General features: G+C 44.9%; 1 protein-coding gene across 1 annotated transcript in view; it reads right to left on the bottom strand.

The window, feature by feature from the left end:
- Positions 1-3514: 3514 nt before the first annotated feature.
- DTNA (dystrobrevin alpha) overlaps positions 3515-20700 on the bottom strand; it is a 292781-nt gene continuing 275595 nt past the window's right edge. The window contains exons 18-22 of the mRNA XM_015565683.1: positions 19689-19848; positions 17004-17093; positions 15416-15584; positions 12318-12450; positions 3515-4611 (exon numbers count right to left, since the gene is read on the bottom strand). Of these exons, the coding sequence (XP_015421169.1) occupies positions 4471-4611; positions 12318-12450; positions 15416-15584; positions 17004-17093; positions 19689-19848 (693 nt within the window). The 3' untranslated portion in view covers positions 3515-4470. The remainder of the gene's footprint in view (positions 4612-12317; positions 12451-15415; positions 15585-17003; positions 17094-19688; positions 19849-20700) is intronic.

Below are 20700 nucleotides of genomic sequence, written 5' to 3'. Positions count from 1 at the left end.
TTCCCACATGATGTAAAAGATAGATGCATAAAATCAAAGATAGATGCAATAAATCTGTTAATTTGGCACAGAATGGATAAAGATGAGGACAGAGCTAGGCAAAGGAACACTCTTCATTGCCATTGAGGTGCTGTTCCCACACACCAGGTGAGTGAGACTAGTGTGTGCAGAACTCCTTCTGCCTAGAAGCCCTAGAGGCACACCTGAACACACTTTTTTCCTTATCCTCTTGACTTGCCTTTGCCAAGGAAAGCAAAGGTACGTTTCTCTTTGAGGTCTAGAGCTGGTCTACTTGGCCCTTCCCAGATAGGCTTGTTTTTAAGCAAGAGCAGCCACAAAGAGACTTCCAGAAAAATGGCATGTCAGAGAAACCATTTACCTAGGGCCATCTGTGTTGCAACAGTTGTTCTTGCTTGAGACTTTTCTGTAGTAGCACTCCTTATGGGGGGCCCAATCGGAAGACTAGAAAGTGAAGGAGCCAGGCCCAGATAGGATTTAGCCCCATCTGACACATGAGACAGCAGAACCAGACATGGAGAAGATGTATGACCTGCATTACTGGTTTACTTGCTTTCTATCCTTTTCTGCTGTTGTTTTTACTGTATTCATTAGGGTTGGGAGGAGGACCAAATATTATCATTATTTAACTTGACTCTTAAGCCTCCAATATTTTTATTAGGTTTTTAAAAAAATAAAGCAAACATATTCCCCAAATGTTCTGTGGAATAATAATGCTATTAAGCATCTCTATAGGCAAAAAGTGAATCCTTTGCTTACTGAAGGCATAGAAAATTCTCATTGTTAGACACGCCCTTCCAAGATGTTGGCCAGTTCAAGCAGCCTTGCTACTAGAACAAAGAAACTGCCCAACCCAAGAGTTTCTTATCTATCCATCCATCCACTCATATACTCTAAATAATTTTGGGAGGGAACCTGCAGTAGAATAATATGATAAAGAAAATAAAAATATAATTCATTAGCCCATGATTTAAAAGATCATCAACCTTTTGATAAATATTTTTCTGTGCTTAACCACTCAAATATTTGTAACACTTGAGCCATTCTTACACTCTTATAATTTTGTTTTGGGGTTCACTTATGTGAATATCTTCCATATTGATAAATATTTTTCTGTATCATCATTTTCATGGCTTCTTAGTATTCCAGCCTACCACATCATGCCATAACTAGTCTAAGTGTTCCTAGAGGCACACCTGTACACACACCTCATTGTCCATTTAGGTCAGTTCTAATTGCATATGTACCTTATGGGGCTTCAAGTGTGTGCGCTTCATCATAGACCCAGAGGGCAGGATTCCAGGATCTCAAGGTGCCAAGAGAACCTCTTTCTAGGTGTCTCAGTAGCTAATGTACTCTGCTGAATGATGAATCTGAAATGTGGCCAGCTTCTCCTTACCCAAGTTACATTATCCCAACTTTGCCAATCTGCTCTTTTGGGGCCACTAGACTCATGGAGTCTACTCCTGGGTGAGTCCTTCTACCAAGGAGACAGATGCCTCAAGTCTTGGAGCAAAAACTTCTTCTTTGGCAGAATCCTTAAGTCTGTCTGCTACGAGGGCTCCTGGTATAGTTTAACTGTTACCTGAGTGGCCCAAGACAACAGAGCTTCTTCCATCATGTTCATGTCCGTAGACTTGAGTATCTTGATTTGCTATGTACAGGAATCCCCAAAGGTCTGGGGTGGACTATTGTACCCTGTGCACCAGGAACAAGCTCCCCAGAATTTGCCTTATTTAAAAGAACTCTGAAGCCTTGCACCTCAAGTGTTGTCCTTAGACAAGTATCAGCTTTCCTGAGAACTTGTTTGAAATGCAGATCTTGGACCCACTCCAGAGTCACTAAATCAGAAGTCCAAGTTCAAGAAGCACTGCACCATCCTAGCTGAAATAGCATCCCTGGCTTGTCATTCGATCCCCTGAGGATCCAACTGAACCTAATCCTGGAGGGCTAGGATTAAAGCTGGACTCCAGCCCAGAGCTTCTTCATAAGGTGCACACACATCCCCTGGGGATCTTGATCTTGATGACATGCAGACTCTGATTTAGTAGGTTTGGTTTTGAGCCTGGGATCCTGCATTTGTCACTCGCTCCCAGGTGATGCTAATACTGTTGGTCCATGGACCACATTTCGAGTAGCAAGAGACTAGTATTTCTTAAAACTTGTCAAACTGTAAATATCACCGAAGCACTTACTAAAAATACAGATTCCCTGACCATAGTCTAGACCTGCTACATCAGAATTTACCAACTCCTAGGGTGACTTTTACAATTAGATAAAGTTGAGGAATACTAAGAGAGGGAGAGCAGAGCTAAATGTGCTCCTTAAAGGATGAGGGGATGAAGCACTGTGATGCAGCTAAAAGATACTGACAGGCACCAATGGACACACCCTTGTCTCTCACCCCTAAAGCGAAGGGGGATCTGTGTTTCGTGTAGTGGTGATCATCAGGTCAGTATTTGCCCTGTAATGGATGCAGAGCCTCCTGGCTTCTCTCTCTGGTACCACTTGAGTGTTTATAGCATTTTCATAGAGTTCAACCCCAGAGTCCATGAGCACAGACTGGCAGCCCCACTCCAAGGCAGAGGTCCCCAAAAAGCCATTCACTCTGCTAATGGTTCTGTAAAGGAATTGGCTTCTTGGGCCAAGGAAACACACAACACTCCACTGCATGGGAATCAGAGGTTCTCAGAGGAAAAATGAGAATGTAGGGAGTGGCAACGCTCTGAGTGTCTGTCCCTTCCTTGGACTCCTCTGTCTTGTTGCTGTCACCATATTGATGACCTCCAGGGCGTGCTCATTCTCCTTTCTCACTAGCTCTAGCACAAAACAAAAGCCACTAATTCATTTGTTCACCCAAGGAGAGAAACCCACCAAAACCCACCACAAACCAAAACAACACACGCCATTTTGTCTCGGTTACAGGACAGGGGTGCTTGATTCTGGTCTCAGTGCTGACATGGAGCTAAGAGAAAGAAAACGTGGCTGGTTAGTCAGGAATTGGCCATTGGCAGCAGTTTCCAGAGTCCTTGCAATGGCTTTGTACGATGGGATCAACAACCGTGTGATGGAGTTGGCAATGAAAACTACAACAAGGGGGATGATTATCAGCAAGACAGTTCAAACCCTAGAAACACATTCTCAAATAATTGTTAAGCATGCAATATTTGCTAACCACCTGATTAGATGCTGCAAATTCAAAGGATCAAGATAAGTAATAAAAAGTGCATATCTCGTAACAACGTCTGATGTAAAGTGAGCATATGTTAGCTATTAGCATCTCAAACCCACCTCCATACTGACTATAACAAGGCTTTCCATTAAAAAATTCATAGCCCCAAAGGTGAGATATTTTGCCTGAGATGCTTAATACTCAACCGATAGGTCCTGCTTCACACTGCAAGTAAAAACTTGTCTTTTTCCTTTGAACAGACTGACTTCATATTACTTTAGGAAAGATTCATTGAAACAAAGAAATAACATACCCAAGATATAGTGTTTTTAAAAACATTTTTTTTAATGAAGAAATAATTCCATTCCAAAATATAGACACACAATTAAATAGTTTAATCACTTCAAAATATAACATGTCCCCAGGAGGTTCCAACACACACACACACACGCGCGCGCACACACACACACAAAACAATACTTAACAGCAATACAAAAAACCCATACAATAGTAGTTCTGTTACAATACCAATGAATATCATGAAATCTTTAGGGACTCTGTATTGGTTACTTCAAATGGTGTCAAATTACAGTAGTCATAATTAAAAATGTCTTACAGTTAATTAGCCTCAAGATATGACGCTTCTGATTCCCCCCCCCCCCTTTTTGGTTCAAAAGTAAAAATGCCCTTTCTTCTGAGGACACTGGAGTTCTTGTTTGTGGCTCCTTGCGTGGAATCGAACCAAGGTGATTGCAGCAACCAAAAGTTGCCGTATTTACAATGTTTATCTACAGTGGACAGCCAAGAACTAATAAGGGTGGACAAAGATGATCAAAATAAAGGCGGACATCAGTGCTAAATTATGATGCTACAGCTTGGCTCATGCATATAAGAAAATACATAGTATATCACAACAAAGGCCACACTCGTATGCAATTAAGTTCACATTACTACTTACAAATGAACCTTCCCTGCCTTATCGTTCGAGAATCCATTTTTCACAATCTCCAGCACATCTCCCTCTGACCAACCAAACGTACCCCGACTTCCATCCTGACCAACCACAACTGATTCCTGAATCCCATACAGTAGACTTCACCCTCCTCCCTCCCTCCGTGAACATGGCGCTGTGGAGGAGGGTTGGCTGTGTTAGACCAGTGCTCATATAGGCCATCATCCCTGATGGAGATGGGTGTGCAATGCATGTGGAACAAGGAACACCCCCGCAAGATATAATTGTATCTAATGCACGGGACAGGTAACACCTGCTGGGTTTGCTCTCAGAACAGGCCCCAAAAGTAAATTTGGAGAACCAAGGAGAGAAACCCGCCAAAAACCACCACAAACCAAAACAACACACGCCATTTTGTCTCGGTTACAGGACAGGGGTGCTTGATTCTGGTCTCAGTGCTGACGTGGAGCTAAGAGAAAGAAAAGGTGGCTGGTTAGTGAGGAATTGGCCATTGGCAGCAGTTTCCAGAGTCCTTGCAATGGCTTTGTACGATGGGATCAACAACCGTGTGATGGAGTTGGCAATGAAAACTACGACAAGGGGGATGATTATCAGCAAGATAATCCCGAGACGGACATAGAAACCACAAAGGGACAACAGATGCCAGCTCAGTCCAGTCGGTGGCTGCCTGCCACCTGCAGGGTCACAGTTCTGAGTTCAAGAACTACCTGGCTATGATTGAGAGCTGACAGCAATGCAGGTAGCTGGGATGTAGTGGTTTTAAGTATTGAGTATGAGGCAGCAGGGACCATCTGCTCCATCTAGAGAGGTACGGCTTCACAGAAGATGGGCAGTGGAAAGGAGATGAACATGAAGAGACATGGACAAAACCCGCAATGAAATCCACCTGTGCAAAGAAATCTGAGAACTGTGCAGTGGTGCCACTTTGGTGTCAGCCTGGTTCTCTGGAAGGAGGTCTGGTTAAGCCCATCAATAGCTAGAATGGGCTCCTTACTAATGTCAACCAAGAGCTTTGCTATCCCCAAGGCAAGTGATGTTGTTCTAAAGGGCAGCCAAGGAGATGGTTTCTGACCAAATGCAGAGATGGGGACATCTCAGGGCTCTCTGGAGAGGGAGCAGGAAGATGTCAGGGTGTGCATTCTCAGCTAGGCATCCGCCCACCCCCCACCTGTGTGGGGTGGGAGGAGGTTTCTGCCAGCTCGGGAAGCAAATCAAATTGCGGAAGCTTTAAGGTTGACACAGCACCTTCCTTGTTTATTCTGAGTAAGGCCTTTGCAGAGACTTTACAACCTCATCCTACAGCAGTGGTTCTCAACCTCTAGTGCATCAGCATGACCTGCGTGCTTCATGAGACACAGATTGGGGCCTGACGCCCAGAGTTTCTGATTCTATGGGCCTGGGTTCGGGCCCAAGAATTTGCATTTCTAAATAAATTCCCAGGTGATGCTGATGTGCTCGGGTCCAGGGAACACAATTTGAGAACCACTGTTCTAAAATGACGTTCTCTTCTTTCTTTGAAAGGAGGGCAGGAATTCCAGAGCAGCTGCCGATTTAAGCACGATGGATCTAACCTATTGCAAGATTTTTAATTGCATCAAGTCTTGAAAAAGATGGGTTATTTTTTTTCCATTTCCCAAGAATCCCTAAGGGAGGTTGTTGGTGCTCCTCCAAGAGGGTCCTCATAAAGGACCATCGACAGTCTTTCACTCTCCCTTCGTCGACAGCTCTTTTGCACACCAGCTTCTCCCTGAGTGCAAAACCCCGACGCCACGGAGAAGAGCCTGTTTCCTTTCACGTGACCACAGAAGGCTGCATGCAGAACACTGGGGCGCCAGCGAAGGCAATACACATTCAGAAATGAAAGGAGTGAACGTTTTTGCAAGCGCACTTTAAGCCTGTACAGTGAGAGCTGAAGGCCTCCAGACGACCTGACGGCGGGGCGGGGTGGGGAGGGGGCACCTGTGGGCGAGCGGTGCGGTGAGACATGCTCCCTAAAGCTAACCCGAGAGGAACAAGCCATGGAAGAGCAGAGGCCACTGCAGTCCGGGTGGGGGTCGTATGGCACCTGTGGTTTATAGACAGCTTTAGTCACGAGTATTTCAAAACATAGTTCACAGTTTTAAGAAGATCTGTGCTGATTTTAAAAACTAGATTCTATATAATTTGCACGTTGTCTTATTTTGAATATGATCTCTATTTGGAAAAAGTATTTACACTAAATTCTATGGCTGATTCGCTAGAGTATCTTGAAAGAAAACAACCTCCAGTTGGAAAGAAGCCCCACAGACTGGGTTATCCCGGTGTGTCTGGCTCCAGTCGCTGTTCACAGGACTCGGAGACCCTGGCAGACAGTGCAGGCCCCGGCCCTCCGCGCCTGCACACTCAGGACCCAGGTCCTTCTGGGTCAATGAAGAATTGCAAGGGGTTGTTTTGTCCCAATTACTGTGGAAAACAATGTACATCGTATAATAAACTGGTTTGCTAAAATCTCAAAGAATTCAGAAATCAAATCCTAGCTATAAACAGTATTAATATTGTCATTGTAAACGGAACAGGTTCAATATCATGTGCAAATGATATTGAAAATGCTTGTTAATACTGCCACCGTGAGTAACAGCAGCGTGGGTTTTCGGCCTGCGGTTTTTTTGTTTTTTGTTTTTAACCAGGGATGAGCCATGTTATAGAAGATGTAGCTGATAAGTTAGCTTTGAACAGAAGTCTTTTTTTTTTCCCTTCTTAACACACACACCTATGAACTACACATCAGAGAACGAAACATTGGCTGCACTACAGTCAGCAGAGCACGTCTTTAGGGGCGGGTGTGCCGGGAGCTGCTGCGCGGGGTGGTTCCTCTCCCAGGCGCTGCCAGGCCGCTTCTCCTCTGGGTGGGTGGTGGGCGCAGCGCTCCCCTTCGTCGCCAGCGCTCATGTTACTCTCATCATCTGTCTGACTACAGTTTGCCTGGGAATAAGGAATGTGTAATTTTTTTAAAGATGAAAACTGTTCTCTAAGTCAGGAAGCTTAGGACCCTCCCTTTCCCCCGAGACACAACACACACACGCACACACACACACACACACACACGCGCGCGCGCACGCACACACACGCACACACACGCGCACGCGCGCATGCATGCGCACACACATGCACACACACACATGCACGCACATACAGGCACACGCACACACACACCCTCTACTCACTTCCTCTGATAATCGGGGATGAGTGTCTTGGGGTAGTGCGTGCTAGGTATCGCACCTTCTGAAAGAGGACAAGAACCTCCTGTTGAGTCCCCGGCTCAGTGGGGACTGAGAATATCTTTTTTCTAAGAAGTCACTACTGATGTTTAAATAATGGGCCCCTGTGGCCCCTGGAGGTTAGGGCGACGCAGAGGTGGCCTTAGGACAAGGAGATGAGAGCACTGACTCACCAGCAGAATGCCCTGCTCTTTTTTTTTTTTTAAATCCACTTTTGATCTTCAAATCCCCCAATTTCTGAAGCTAGGCTCTGGCCGGCCGGGGAGAGTGCAGTAGCAGGCGACCAGAGGGATGGAAAAGGACAAATCCAAGATCTGAGTGGGCCCAATGGAGCTGTGGTGGACTCCATGTTGAGTGCTAACCCCTCTGTATACATTTCTTCCTGAAGTGGCCAGTGGAGAAGCAGGAAACCAGGTGTTCTGGCTTTTTGTGTTGCTAAGTGCATATTCGCCTTCGAATAGGCCTCAGGCTCTTTTTGAGCAGAGGATGGGGCTCCCCTGCCTCTGGCGTCCCACCTCGTGGCCTTTCCCCACGGGGGCTCGGTGGATGGAAGCGAATGAACTCTGACCTGATGAAGTCAGCTGCCTTTAGGACCCTTGGGCCGGAGGTGCCTGTCCTGTGGGGTAATTTCTGGTCTTGCCGTACAGTCAGAAAGTCAAATAGACTTAAAGACCATGAGCTGCTCTAGAATTCCAGCTGTCTTTCTAGGCTATGTCCAGACAAACCGCAGGGTTCTGTCGGGTTGTAAATGAATTTTGCCCGAGTGGTTGATTCAGTGACAGGCCGGCTCACGTTTAGAGTCCTGTGAATGCCATCTAGGCAGGTACAGGGTGCATTAAATGGCAGAGCCCACAGCTGTGTTATTTGTTTTTACTGCCAAATTTGTAGCACAGATGAAACATTGCCCAGGAACTTTCAAAGTACTGAAATACGTGGCTTTTAGGTACAAGAACCAAATGCCACTTTTTATCTGGGTTCACATCAAGGACAATTTATTAGGCTTTTAAAAATATATATTTTTCTAAGAAGTCACTACTGATGTTTAAATAACACACAGAACAAAAATAACCAAATTGCCAGAGCTCAGCAAAGGAGCCTGCTATTAAAGGAAAAAGCTCGCTCCTCTGGGACTAGCTTTGTTAGGACTGGAGCGAATATTTTCAGAAACAGCTCCCGAGAATGTTTTCACTGTAGTTGTAAATGTATCAGGAGAGCAGAAGGCAATGAGGTCAATAAGATCCTTCCATTCACACCGAAAGGGACTCACAGACCCAAAAGTATACTCCACTGTAGCAATTATGCCATGAATTTTACTTGCTCAGTCTTAACCTGAGGACTGAGACAGGAGGTGTGTAGTGTGTGAGCTAGAATGTACTCTTTACTAATTGATGTCACAGCAACCCAGCACTGACTTCCGGTCTGGTCGAGCCTTCGGTCGTAATCAGTTGTTAGGACCCTGTCTCTATTATATAGATCACACTTTGATTGGTTGAATGGATGACCAGACACTTAGCATATTAGGCTTTTATTATATAGGAGCTATATATCTCCTTTTACAATTTAGCAGCCAGAGTTGAGTTTACTATCATCTACAGACTTATGGGATTCCATGGTTGGAAAAGACCGCGTAATAGCAGTAGATATGAGTCCTTGGGCCAGTGCAGCCAGATAACTGAGAGAGGTATTAGTTTTGATCTGTAATGAGGGGCATCTAAGTGGCCACTAGCGGGGGCCAGAGAAACCATCTAGACGTATGGGACAGTGGAGCTGAAGGTGTATGGAACCATTGCACATAGCTGAGCCCTAGCCTTGTTTATAAAACGTAGAGGGAGCAAGCTGGTTCTGAGTCCCAGGGGTTCCCGTACGCCCACATCATTGCTACAGAAGCTCCCATGAATCACTTATAAGGCACTGAGCACAGTGCCAGGCCCGTAGGAGTGTGCTCATCAACGTTATAGCGTGCCTGCCACCGTTAAGATCTTTGAGAACTGGACCTCAGTGAGGGGGCCTCCTCTATGGTGTAGGTATTATCATGCATGTTTTGCAGAGGGAGTGGAGGCTCACAGAGGTCCCCTAATTCGTCTGAGGTTATGCTGCTCGGACTTGCTGAAGCTCCCACTTGAACTTGGGTAGATTAGGGACCAGAGCCTAAGCTTCAGAACACCACCCTTCAGTGGTGCTGCCAGTCAAGTGCTGTTCTCTCTCCATTAAACATTCCCTGAGGATTTTCCACATGTATAGGTAGGTGGGCAGGCCCTTGGGGAAAGGCTCACATGCCATATCAGTGACTGCACCCTCCTGAATTCTACAAAGGGTTTGAACCAGCTATTCCAAGCATAAAAGTCTGCGGAAGTTTTCCTCTGTGTCGTGCTGCTTTTATTTTTGCCTTGGTTTCGGTTTTGCTTTCCCTTGTTAAGGACACCTCTCTGACACATTGGGCCCTGAGGACAGCAAGACCAAAGAGCTGACCCGTCTCTGGAAGTGCTGAGCGAGCCTGGACTGTTGCTTCTCAGGGGATGGAGAGGCTGCTCTTATGGACTGGTGATGTGGCTACACGGCCCTGGAAAGCTTTGGGGGCATATCTGGTGTTGGAGAAGTTTCTGTGCCATTTTCCCTAATGAATAGAGTTAAAAAGCCAGCTCCCAAGGTCGTTTGCCAAACTTCCCCGGGGTGTAGTGGGATGCCCCATAGACTGGGCTGGGTCTTTGACAAAAGCTGGGAAGGAGAGTATTTTATCACAGAGAAACGCCTACGAGAGTGACTGTGAACTTAGGTTGCAAGTTATGAGGATTGAGTGTACAGTGGCCATGTTTCCTCCTAAATCAGAGGGTACTTACTTGAGAGGAGAGTGATAAAAGGATATTGTATTCAACCTTGCAAGCTGACCTGCGGGTGACAAAGGACACAAACAAGAAAGGTGACATGTCAAGTCTGTGATGCAGTCCAGCAGGTGAATTATTTTGTTGGAAGCCATGCACAAAGACAGAGAAAGAGGGAGAGAGAGTCCAGTGAATGACAGCAGAGTCTGAGCCACCAAACAACCATCATCTATAAACACAAGTTCACAGCGCCGTCCAGGAAAACCACTACAACGCTCTCCAGGGCATCTGCCTTGAGTGGGGACACATGGGCCTGTTATAATCTCCTAGCCCCCTTCTTCTCCTTTCCCTTGAAGTCACCAGGCATGGGAAGGAAAGGAGAGAGAGAGGCTTAAGATTTACCAGAGATGGCAAAAGCTCCAACTGGATCTTAAGCCACTAACAGAATTTCCCTTCATCCTACACAGACACGGTTAAATTCCTAATTCATTAAAACAACGGCAATAAAAATCGAATATGTTATATGGAATGGCTGCCTCCCTTTAAAATAAAACCCAGAGCTTGGCCAACATGGCTCAATGGCTGAGCGTCGACCTATGAACTAGGAGGTCACGGTTCCATTCCCGGTCAGGGCACAGGCCCGGGTTGTGGGCTCCATCACCAGTAGGGGGTGTGCAGGAGGCAGCCGATCAGTGATTCTCTTTCATCATTGAGATTTCTCTCTCTCACTCCCTCTCCCTTCCTCTCTGAAATCAATAATAAATAATAAATCAATAAATAAGTAAATAAATAAAATAAAACCTAGAAATTTGGTTACTGTTGCCACCCAAATCCGGAAACTGATATAAGCTCCAACAGCACGAGCCAGAGTATTGATGATTTCACTGTATCTCTCTCTCCCTCTAGGCAGGAGCGCCAAATGAGCCATGTGCGAACATCCCTCAGATTCCCACACACACCCTGGCAGCTTTGTCCAGGCTAATTTCCTCCTGTGGATGGGGCCATGGAAATCACAAAGCAAGAGCCTTCTCCGTGGGTCTGGACCTTAGGCGACTCTGTGTCTGCAGCGCTGAAGCATGGCATTACACATCTAGTCACTGGCTTGGCTATTTTTTATGACGAGACCCACATGCTACTTGCTTCTGAAATGTGGGTGTTAAGACACAAGGGCAGATGGAACACCCCAAAGAGGCCAAACCTTTGCTTCCTGGTGTTGGGGTGGGGCTGAGGGCTTCAGTTGTCCTCTTGCTACATTCTTCTTGGGAAAATATTTCAAAACTTAATTTATAAACATATGGGAAATAGAAGAGACTTTGTTCTCTCTGCTACTCTTTTACTAACAGAGAGAGCCGCTGCTGAGCTAAGAACGTGGAGAAAGCCTGACAGTGAAATAACCTGCTGGGGTCTGGGGAGCAGCAGGTCTGACAGGCAAACACCCCTGAACTCCCTGAACCCCAAGAAAACACGGTGGGCTACAGGGAAAGGAAACAGACCAGAAAGACCCACATGGCCATGGCGCAGCCTCCAGCGGGGAGAACGCATCCCTTTAGGATGAGCTACTGCACCTGTTACGTTCAGTGAATTCTCAGGTAGATGAGTGTAGTCCAGTCTATACGAAAATCTGTCCATCCACACTCTGAGGATCCTGGGGCCCGCAGACCCCCAACATGCCTCGGCGAGGGAGGCTGAGGACCAATGAGGAGATATCTTTATGCTGATTCAGTTGCCTTGTGCCAGATCAAGGCATACAGATATCTCCTCATGCCCCATCTATGAGAACAAGCATCTTTGCTGATGATCCAGGAGGGGTATGGACTGTTCATCACCAGGTTTCTGCTGTGTGACAAGACCCCTTTTCAATTTCCAGATCAGAAGTTATCACACAGGGTGAGTGATGGCTATAAGAAATAGTTGGAATTTTTAGTGTCTAGAATACATGGACTAAGGAGTATAGTCAGAGTATTCCAGAAAGGGAGGGTGGAAGGAAGAAGGTACTGGTTTATTCTAGTTATGTAAAAGACCCAGCCACCTTGGGGCTGGGGCGGAAGTGGGGGATGGTGTGGGCCCGGCCCCGGTACCTGGTAGGCCTCGTCCTGCAGCCTCTGTTTCAGGTATTCCTCCATCTTGAGCTCGTTCTCCAGCTGCCGGACCGAGTCATTCTCGTAGTTCTCCTCCTCGGGCCGCGCATAGGGATCCCCATCTTCTGTGACCCTGGGAACGAACCATAGATGGGGTTTTGGAGCAAATCTTAAAGGGAAAGTCTAAGTGAAATTCATGTGTGAGCTGTAGTTTGCAGGGAACATTTTATTTGTCTTCCAATTCACTCCAATTCAGTGTCTTCTGTTATCAAACAGAAAACTTAAAAAAAAAACCCACTGAAATAGATGGTCAATGCATTCTCATGCAGTTTTCCTAGGCGCTGTGGTGATAGGTCACCCATGTTTTTCTAGGGTTTACAGGAAGGAGAGCCCTTTCAATGTTTGTCAGTCTTAGAAAAAGCAGCTTATCTTTCAGGAGGATATAGTTTTCCTGATATGGGGATTTAAAAAAAATTTTATAAATGGAATCCAAGAACGCTTTCTCTAAGGAAAGTGAGCCCTCTAGTGAAATAAAGCTTGAGGACATTTGTTCCTAATTTAACCTTCTCTGCATTCTGCACGCGTGTAGGCGTGCTTTATTTTCATAGTGGGATCAAGTCTCAGAATATCAACCAGTCATTGTCAGCAAGCGTAACACTCTAACCCACAGCTCTTGATCTCAAAGATGTATACCAGCTCCAAATCTAAGAAATCCACTTAAGTTGTCCCATTTCACTATGAAATAGATAAGAATGACCGCCTTCACCAATGTGTGACTATCTCCATCTATTCACCCCACATTAAAACACCCTCTAAAATGAAGAGTGCTCAAGGAGAAGTTTCTGGATGGGAACTTAAATGCCATGGCTAGTGTTTATTTATATCTGTACAACATGTTCTCATTATTTTTAGAGGTTTGGGTCCAGCATGAATACGTCTGCGAGGCCTCTATGAGTTTTCTCTACCCAACTCCCGTGGCCGGAACCGCCACCAGCATCCTGGGGACAGTAGTGTGGGGTGGCTTTAGCTACAGTCTTGGATCTTAGGATCCGAATGAGGACATTTTAAGTAACCACCTTGTAAAAGGTTAATCATAGGAAGTCAAATGGGTATGTGTTTACTAGACTAAAACTGGTGATAATGACTTCACCATTTTGAATAACAAATAATTCTCAATGACCGAGGAAAGGACAAGAGAGCAAACTAAAATGAAAAGCAGCCCCGTTAAATGACGTTAGAGCTGATGTGTCCTGCTCTCACGCTCGGCCTCTCCGCAGCTGGCTTCCCCAGCACGTCTATTTATAATTCCCCATTGTGACTGGTCGGTCTTTCACTCCCTGCTTGGATTGGGAGCCAAACACCAGGGAGGCCTCTGTTTAGTTTCTCCTTTGGGTCTTTAAACAGCCATTGATTTTTGTAGACGAGTCCTCAGTACTTTTCACAGGAAGCACCATCACCTTCTAGAGTTGCTTGGAATGGCTAGCAATTCCCCTTTCCAGCCTTGTGGTGAACCTCTGCCCACGCTTATCACAACCCCGTGAACCCCGCTCTCCTAGAGGCCCCTCCCCTTCCCCGCCTTTGTTTTCCTCTTTCCCCTCCCACAACTGGGCTCTGCAGCTCGGGCCTGTGTCACCCTCCTTTCTTAGCTTCACCGAAAGTCTGGTGGGGACGTCACTGATTCTGCTGGCTTCTGTCAGGGCACAGAAGCCTTATTGGGTGAAATTCTTGCAAAATGTCTTTTAAGGGTCAGATTTGTACATATTCAACAAATCAGCCACATTGGATTTCTTTATAATGAGATTTTATACATTTACGGTCTCGTGCCACATACGAAGCTTTGGTCAAGGACCCACCGTATATAGGACCGTGGTCCCATCTATATATATATAAAAGCCTAAGTGACCATTATGACTGGTCAACCAAATGACTGGTCACTATGATGTGCACTGACCACCAGGGGGCAGATGCTCAAAGCAGGAGCTGCTCTCTGGTGGTCAGTGTGCTCCCATAGCCAACCTTCCGTGGCCAGCCAACCTTCCATGGTCCCTCCCCCTGGCCGGCTGGCCCTAATTGGCCCTGATCTCTGGCCAGGCCGAGGGACCCCACCCATGCACGAATTCGTGCACTGGGCCTCTAGTGAGATTATAATGGAACTGAGAAATTCTTATTGTATCCTGACATCATTGTTGTCATGTGTTTGTGGTGATGCTAGTGTAAACTGACCCACTGCTCTGCCAGTTGTATGAAAGTACAGCATATACAATTATGTACAGTACATTATACTTGATACCGGTAATAGGTGACTGTGTTACCGGTTTATGTATTTACTATATGTTATAGCGTTATTTTCTACTTACAAAGAGTTTTCTGTTAAACAGTATGCTGTGTTATGGTGGTAGTGCCCCGAACATCTCCTGGTTACCTTGTCTCTGATTGCATCAATTTCTCTTGTGCTTGATTTAACCTGATGTTATTTTCTACAGCGACACACTGTAGAGGCTTGTGGCCTAGGAGCCATCGGCTGAACCATAGAGCCTAGGTGTGTAGCAGGCTGGATCACCTAGGTTTGTGTAAGCACACTTTATGATGTTTGTACAATGACCAAGTCGTTTAACAATGCATCTCTCAGGACATATCTGTTATTACGTGGTGCGTGACTGTATATATTTCGATTCCTATTGCTTATATGATGCTGTTCATCCTGTTCTGAAGAGAAGCCTCCAGCATCAGTGGGTCCTCCAAGTGCAAATACAGAAGATTCTGAAGATGGGATGACTGACCTCCTAAACTGGTCTGTGAGCCCTGGGAGGTTGGGAGTGATTAAAAAAAAAATACTAGTTTGTATCAAACCAGCACAGTTCCTTGGGGGAGCCAGGCTCTCAGTAAGAACTGGTTGTTTTGGTGACTGGTGCTCTCTGGAAATTGTGAGGGGAAGTCACAAGGCCAAATGCAAACGTAGCCCCTTTACCTCTTCTGTCAGAAAAGGAAGCTGCATCATCTCTTCTCAAAAGAAAGATCAAAACAACCATGTTTTCATTTTTTTTTGCTCCCGACAGTGTCCTGTTACTGAGGCAATCCCTCCAGCAGGAGATACTCACACATCACTGCGCATGGCGCCTGGGGCGGCTCCGCCGTGCACGTACCCGGGTTTCCGGGCGTGGATCTGCGCTAGGAAAGCCTTTTCCGAGGTTGGCGATGGAACCAGGTCCTCAAACTGAGTCCTTGCAAACTCAGAATCCACATTACTCTCCGTTTCACTCCCCACCTCTATGAGGTACAATTGAAGAAATAAAGAATGACTTGTTAGAGAGTCTATGATCAGCAGGTACAGGGCAAGGCTTAACATAAACCCACCTGCGCTGCATAAAATATTAGCCAGTTATTGTAAGTCAAGTGTTTATTTCCATTCCAAATGAGAATGGAAACTGAACATGAGTTACTGTAAAATCATCTGGTACACAGCATTGTATTTTTTTTTAAAGTATGGGTAATGTTATAAGGAATCTTTTGAGTCTTAATAAATTACAACCTCTGTTTTGCTTCTATGTAGTCTTCAGTAAAAACTGCTACTTTTGCTTAATGTTACTTTAATTTAGGAAATATAAACTCAAAGTATTACATTCACTTAATATTTCAGAGCATCATCTATAATAATAAAAGCATAATATGCTAATTAGACCAAACGACCTTCCGGACGAAGCTGGGGCTGTGAGGGAAGCCCGGGTCCCAGGTGCCTTCTGGTGGCTGGAGGGAAGCCCGGGTCCCGGGTGCCTGCCGGCGGCCAGAGGGAAGCTGGTGCCGGCAGCCAAGGGAAGGAAGGCCTACTCTGGCACGAATTTTGTGCATTGGGCCTCTAGTAAGAGTATAAACTAATAGTACTTGAGACTTCTACAATAAGAATAACATTTTTAGTCATCTCCATGATATATTAACTACTGCCATTTTTATCCTATTTGGTAATCTTAATCTAATATAGCAGCAACAAGTTTCATTACTTTAATTCATTTTATAGAGATTTTAAGAAATTTAAATCCCAAGTTTTTAATATCGAAGTTTTATTTCTTATAGTTGTTGTAATCTCAACTACATGACAGTCAAATATGTTGCTATGTGTGCTTTAAGGAATAGATGAGATGCATTAGTAACTGGTAGGATAGTTATTTGAATATTCATTATTTGAATAACATTTTAAAAGCTCTGTGTAGCATTATGAGGATAAAGAGACTCTCACAATTTTGTGCTATTTATATTCTGGGCAGATCTACCTTTAGAGATACTGCAAAGGTAAATTTCAGGTTAGTCTCATTCAAATAGCCATACATTTCCCATGAACAGAGTCTAAATTAGTAAATAAAACATCTGACCGTAGGAAATCACTTCTGTATCTTGTCACCTGAGAGATGTTAACAGTGACTCTCGTTGGCTTCTTGAATTACAAGTCAATTTAAATATTTTTTTATCTATTCTTTTCTACACTATTAAACTTTCTGCATTAAGCATGTATTAATAATCTTCTCATCAGCTAATAGAAACATCAGTTAAAAACCTGCATATGGCAACCAAATATCACATAGATCTTCAAGAAAACCTGTGTATATTCGACAGTGAGCAGATCTCTCACAGAAGCCCCGAGAACGTTTGGGTTCCTCTGCAAAGAGCAGACAAATGAGGGGACCAGGGACACACCGGAGTTCAGCTCTTTCACCAGAGAGGACATGGTGTTAGTGATGGAATCAGCGGCCACTAGCAAGTCATTCCTTAGGTTTCTTCTTGAACCTTAAGTGAAGAAGAAATGACAATAAATAAGTAAAAATCAAAGCTTTTCCTTTGCCCGAAATTTTAGGCTGTTGATCATTTCCAAGGCCATTCCTGAGCAAGAAACATTCCAAGGCGTCTCCTTCACAGGTGCGCTGTGGTCACTTCCTGAAGAGGACACTGTGCTCAGGGCCGTGGCCTCTGGCGTAGGAAGACATGGCAACCGATGGGGGTTCATGTAATTTAGTGTCCAAACTGGGACAATTCTGCAAGCGAATGAGGGAGGTGTGAGTAATAAGACAAGGTGACCCAGGTAAAGCAGTGTGTGTGATGGCCCTTCTGAAGAACAACCCACACAGACAAAGGCCTAGCTTTTGCCGGGAGAGCCGCACCTTCCTAGCTGCCTCGATCATTTCAACCACTACCTGGTGGCCAAGCCCATGGGATTCTATCTCTATCACGGCAATCAGGCCTTGTGTCCAATCAGGCCACCCCGTGCTCCCCTTCCCCTTACAGGTACCTCGTGGGAATGGGAGCCCTGTGTACTGAATGCCCAGAGCACGGAAAAGAGGTGGGGATTCTTGCTCTGGCTGCAAGGCATGTGCACCAGATGTATGCCCGGTACCCTGAACTGGAACTCAGCCCATGTTTCTTCATGGTGGAGAGAGATTAGCACGATGTTCCAGGCACACTAAGGGTGAGATGCGTCTCTGTGGGCTGGCTTGGGGGCAGGCAGGGCTGAGATGGAACAGAGGGGCGATCACCATAATCTTTGGAAAAAAAGGGACCAAGATGCCAAATATCTGACTTACAGATGAATTTGTGCAGCACAAACTCTTTGTGAGCTTGGCCACATTTCATTCTGTCACTTCTCAGAAAGTACAACTAAGTTAGTGAAAGGATAGATACATGAAAATTTAAAAAAATCCTAGTAGTTAGATGAAACAGTAGTTCTAATAGGAAGCCCAAACTGATTTAAAATGTCCTTAAAGTAAGATTTAGGGAAAGGACATTTTTCCTTCTAAAAATTAAAGTAAAACCTAGTTATTTTGTATAACTTAAATTATTTTCTTTTTCAGGAGAAAAAGCCCTATTATGAATCTTCCCTTTCCCCTCATAAGAGAGAATACATCATTCTTCCCCTGGTAAAATGTCAGATTGTTGTCCCCATACACAATAGGTGAGAGGGCCTGTTTCCTCACACTTTTCTGTATCTGGATATTATTGATTTTTTAAACATCTTTTCATATTGTTATTGGCCATTTATAATTTCTCTCTGTTCATATCCTTCACCTATTTTTATTTTGGGGATGTCTTCTTACTGATCTCTACATGCTTTATGTCTAACGGAAATGATAAAACTTAACTGCCATATATGTTGGAAATGGTTTACTCAAAACTATTTTATTTTTGGTCTTCTGACTTTTTGCCTTCGGATAAATTCCCAGAAGTAGAATTGCTGTCTTTCTTGACCTCAGATCCATAGGTAAGAACCTGGAAGAATGCCATGATAAATTGGTAATTTAAAGAAAATGTAAATTATGAACCCAAATAAGCATTAGCTTATTTGTGTGAAAAATAAAGAGTATATGTCTATAAAATACACTTAAACATATCTATCTATGTATCTGTAAGTGGAAAGTGGGGAAGGACCAGACTATTGATAGTGTTCACTTCCAGGAATGAGATCAGCAGGATGAGGGTCTGCAGGAGGATTCCCCCCCCGCCAAGCCCCGCCCGCGCCAATTTTTTCCAAATTTAAAAAATAACGGCAAGAAAAGATTTAAAAATTGTTAAAATGTTTTCAAATGAGTAAAATCACTTGCCGTGGGATACGTCCGCACCTTGAGTGTGTAAATGGAAGAGGCCACCAGTGAGAGAACGCTGTTTGCCACCTCCTTTCAGCTTTGCGCTCCTCTCTTAACTACGGAGGCCTAACTGGGTAGACCAGTGGGTCTCAACCTTCCTAACGCCGCGACCCTTTAATACAGTTCCTCATGTTGTGGTGACCCCCAATTTCATTGTTACAAATTGAACATAATGAAAGCATAGTGATGAATCACAGAAACAATATGTAATTATATATGTGTTTTCCGATGGTCTTAGGCGACCCCTGTGAAAGGATCGTTCGACCCCCAAAGGGGCCGCGACCCACAGGTTGAGAGCCGCTGGGGTAGACCCATATTATAGAGGCAGACCCAGCTCTTAAGGGCATCTGTAGAAGGACTGCCCTTCCCTCTTGATCACAGGCTAAAGAGCTGAATTGTTTCATCTCAATCTTGAGTTTGCTTTCACGCAGAGAAGCAGGAAATGAGATCTTTCAGAATTTAAAACATGGATTCCATGGATAGTTTCCTGAGATATTCGTGAAAGGATTTCCCTTCCCTTAATGGGCAAAGACGCATAAGAAATGGGGCCGGGCAACAGAAACCTCAGGAAGGAAAGATGGTGAGGTGCAGAACAGATTAGACGGGAGTCTCTAAAACTGCTCCCGGCCAGGCTCTGCCTCACGCCATGGAATAGCCTAGAACATGCCCCGCTTTAGACTGTTCAAAGGACCGCGGTGACTTGTTTATCACATAAAAGCAGAACACAACAAAAAATAAAGCCACTTACTTTGTGCAAACGCCTCCTGCACGTCTCCCCCTACCCCTGTGAGAGAGTCCTGAGGCGTGTGGGCCGGGGTGGAACAGGTGGACGCAGACCGCACGGGCATGGGGATGGGCCTGCTGATGGTGTGGCTGGGGGAGGAGCGAGGAGAGCCTGCCCCCTGGGTCTGGAGAGACAATGCGAGCCGTTAATGTGTTTTCCCAAGAACATGCCACATGTCACCCATCCCCAAGGCCTCAGTCAAATGTTAACAGTCACAATGACATCTCAAAGCGCGAGGAAATCCTAGGTTGTTGAGATGGGCGTCCTAAACCTTCGTTGCAGGTGCAGGAGATGTAGGACCTTATTATATTATCTGAACTTGCGGTTGTATCTTGAAAGCTAAGACTATCAATAGAGCATTGTTCGATACTATATGAGCTGTGTCCCTGGGTAATGTAGCTACTGTTAAGCAGCGGTAATGACAAGGTGTGCCTATTTTTTCCTTGAGGAAAGTGCTACGTGGAATAAAGAGCCATCTAAGGAGAAAGTTATAAGTATAAACTCAGGGACTTTTGGGAGCTGGGTCTGGTCTGTACTCCTAATTTTTCAACCTGTCTGTCCTGGCCTCATCTGGCGAGGATAATGTAGAGTTAAGTCATGCATGCAGTACTGTGCACATTAAGTCTCATAGTAAGCATCAGACCAGGCATACGTTTTTAAATCACGATTTTACAGTAAAAGTTGATTTTGTCAAACTGCTCAGTGGTTCGTGGATTCCAATGGGGAAGAGAAGAAAAAAAGGGAGTCTGAGTTTCTAACTTCGGGCAGCTGTTTCCCTGTAGGAAGTGTCTCTCTCTTCGTCTACACAACAGCAGCATTCCAGCAGGCAGAATAGTAAGATTTAAAGTGAGTGAGATTTAAAGTGAGAATAGTAAGATTCTAGTTGTGGAAAAACTAGAATTTTCATTACTGTGGGTGGGTGGGAAGGCAAATGAAATGACAATTTTAGAACACAGCTAAAAAAAGTAGAAAACAG

This window comes from Myotis davidii, unplaced genomic scaffold (assembly GCF_000327345.1).
Source record: "Myotis davidii unplaced genomic scaffold, ASM32734v1 scaffold520, whole genome shotgun sequence".
Lineage (NCBI taxonomy): Eukaryota > Metazoa > Chordata > Mammalia > Chiroptera > Vespertilionidae > Myotis > Myotis davidii.
This window is presented reverse-complemented; position numbering and strand designations above follow the sequence as displayed.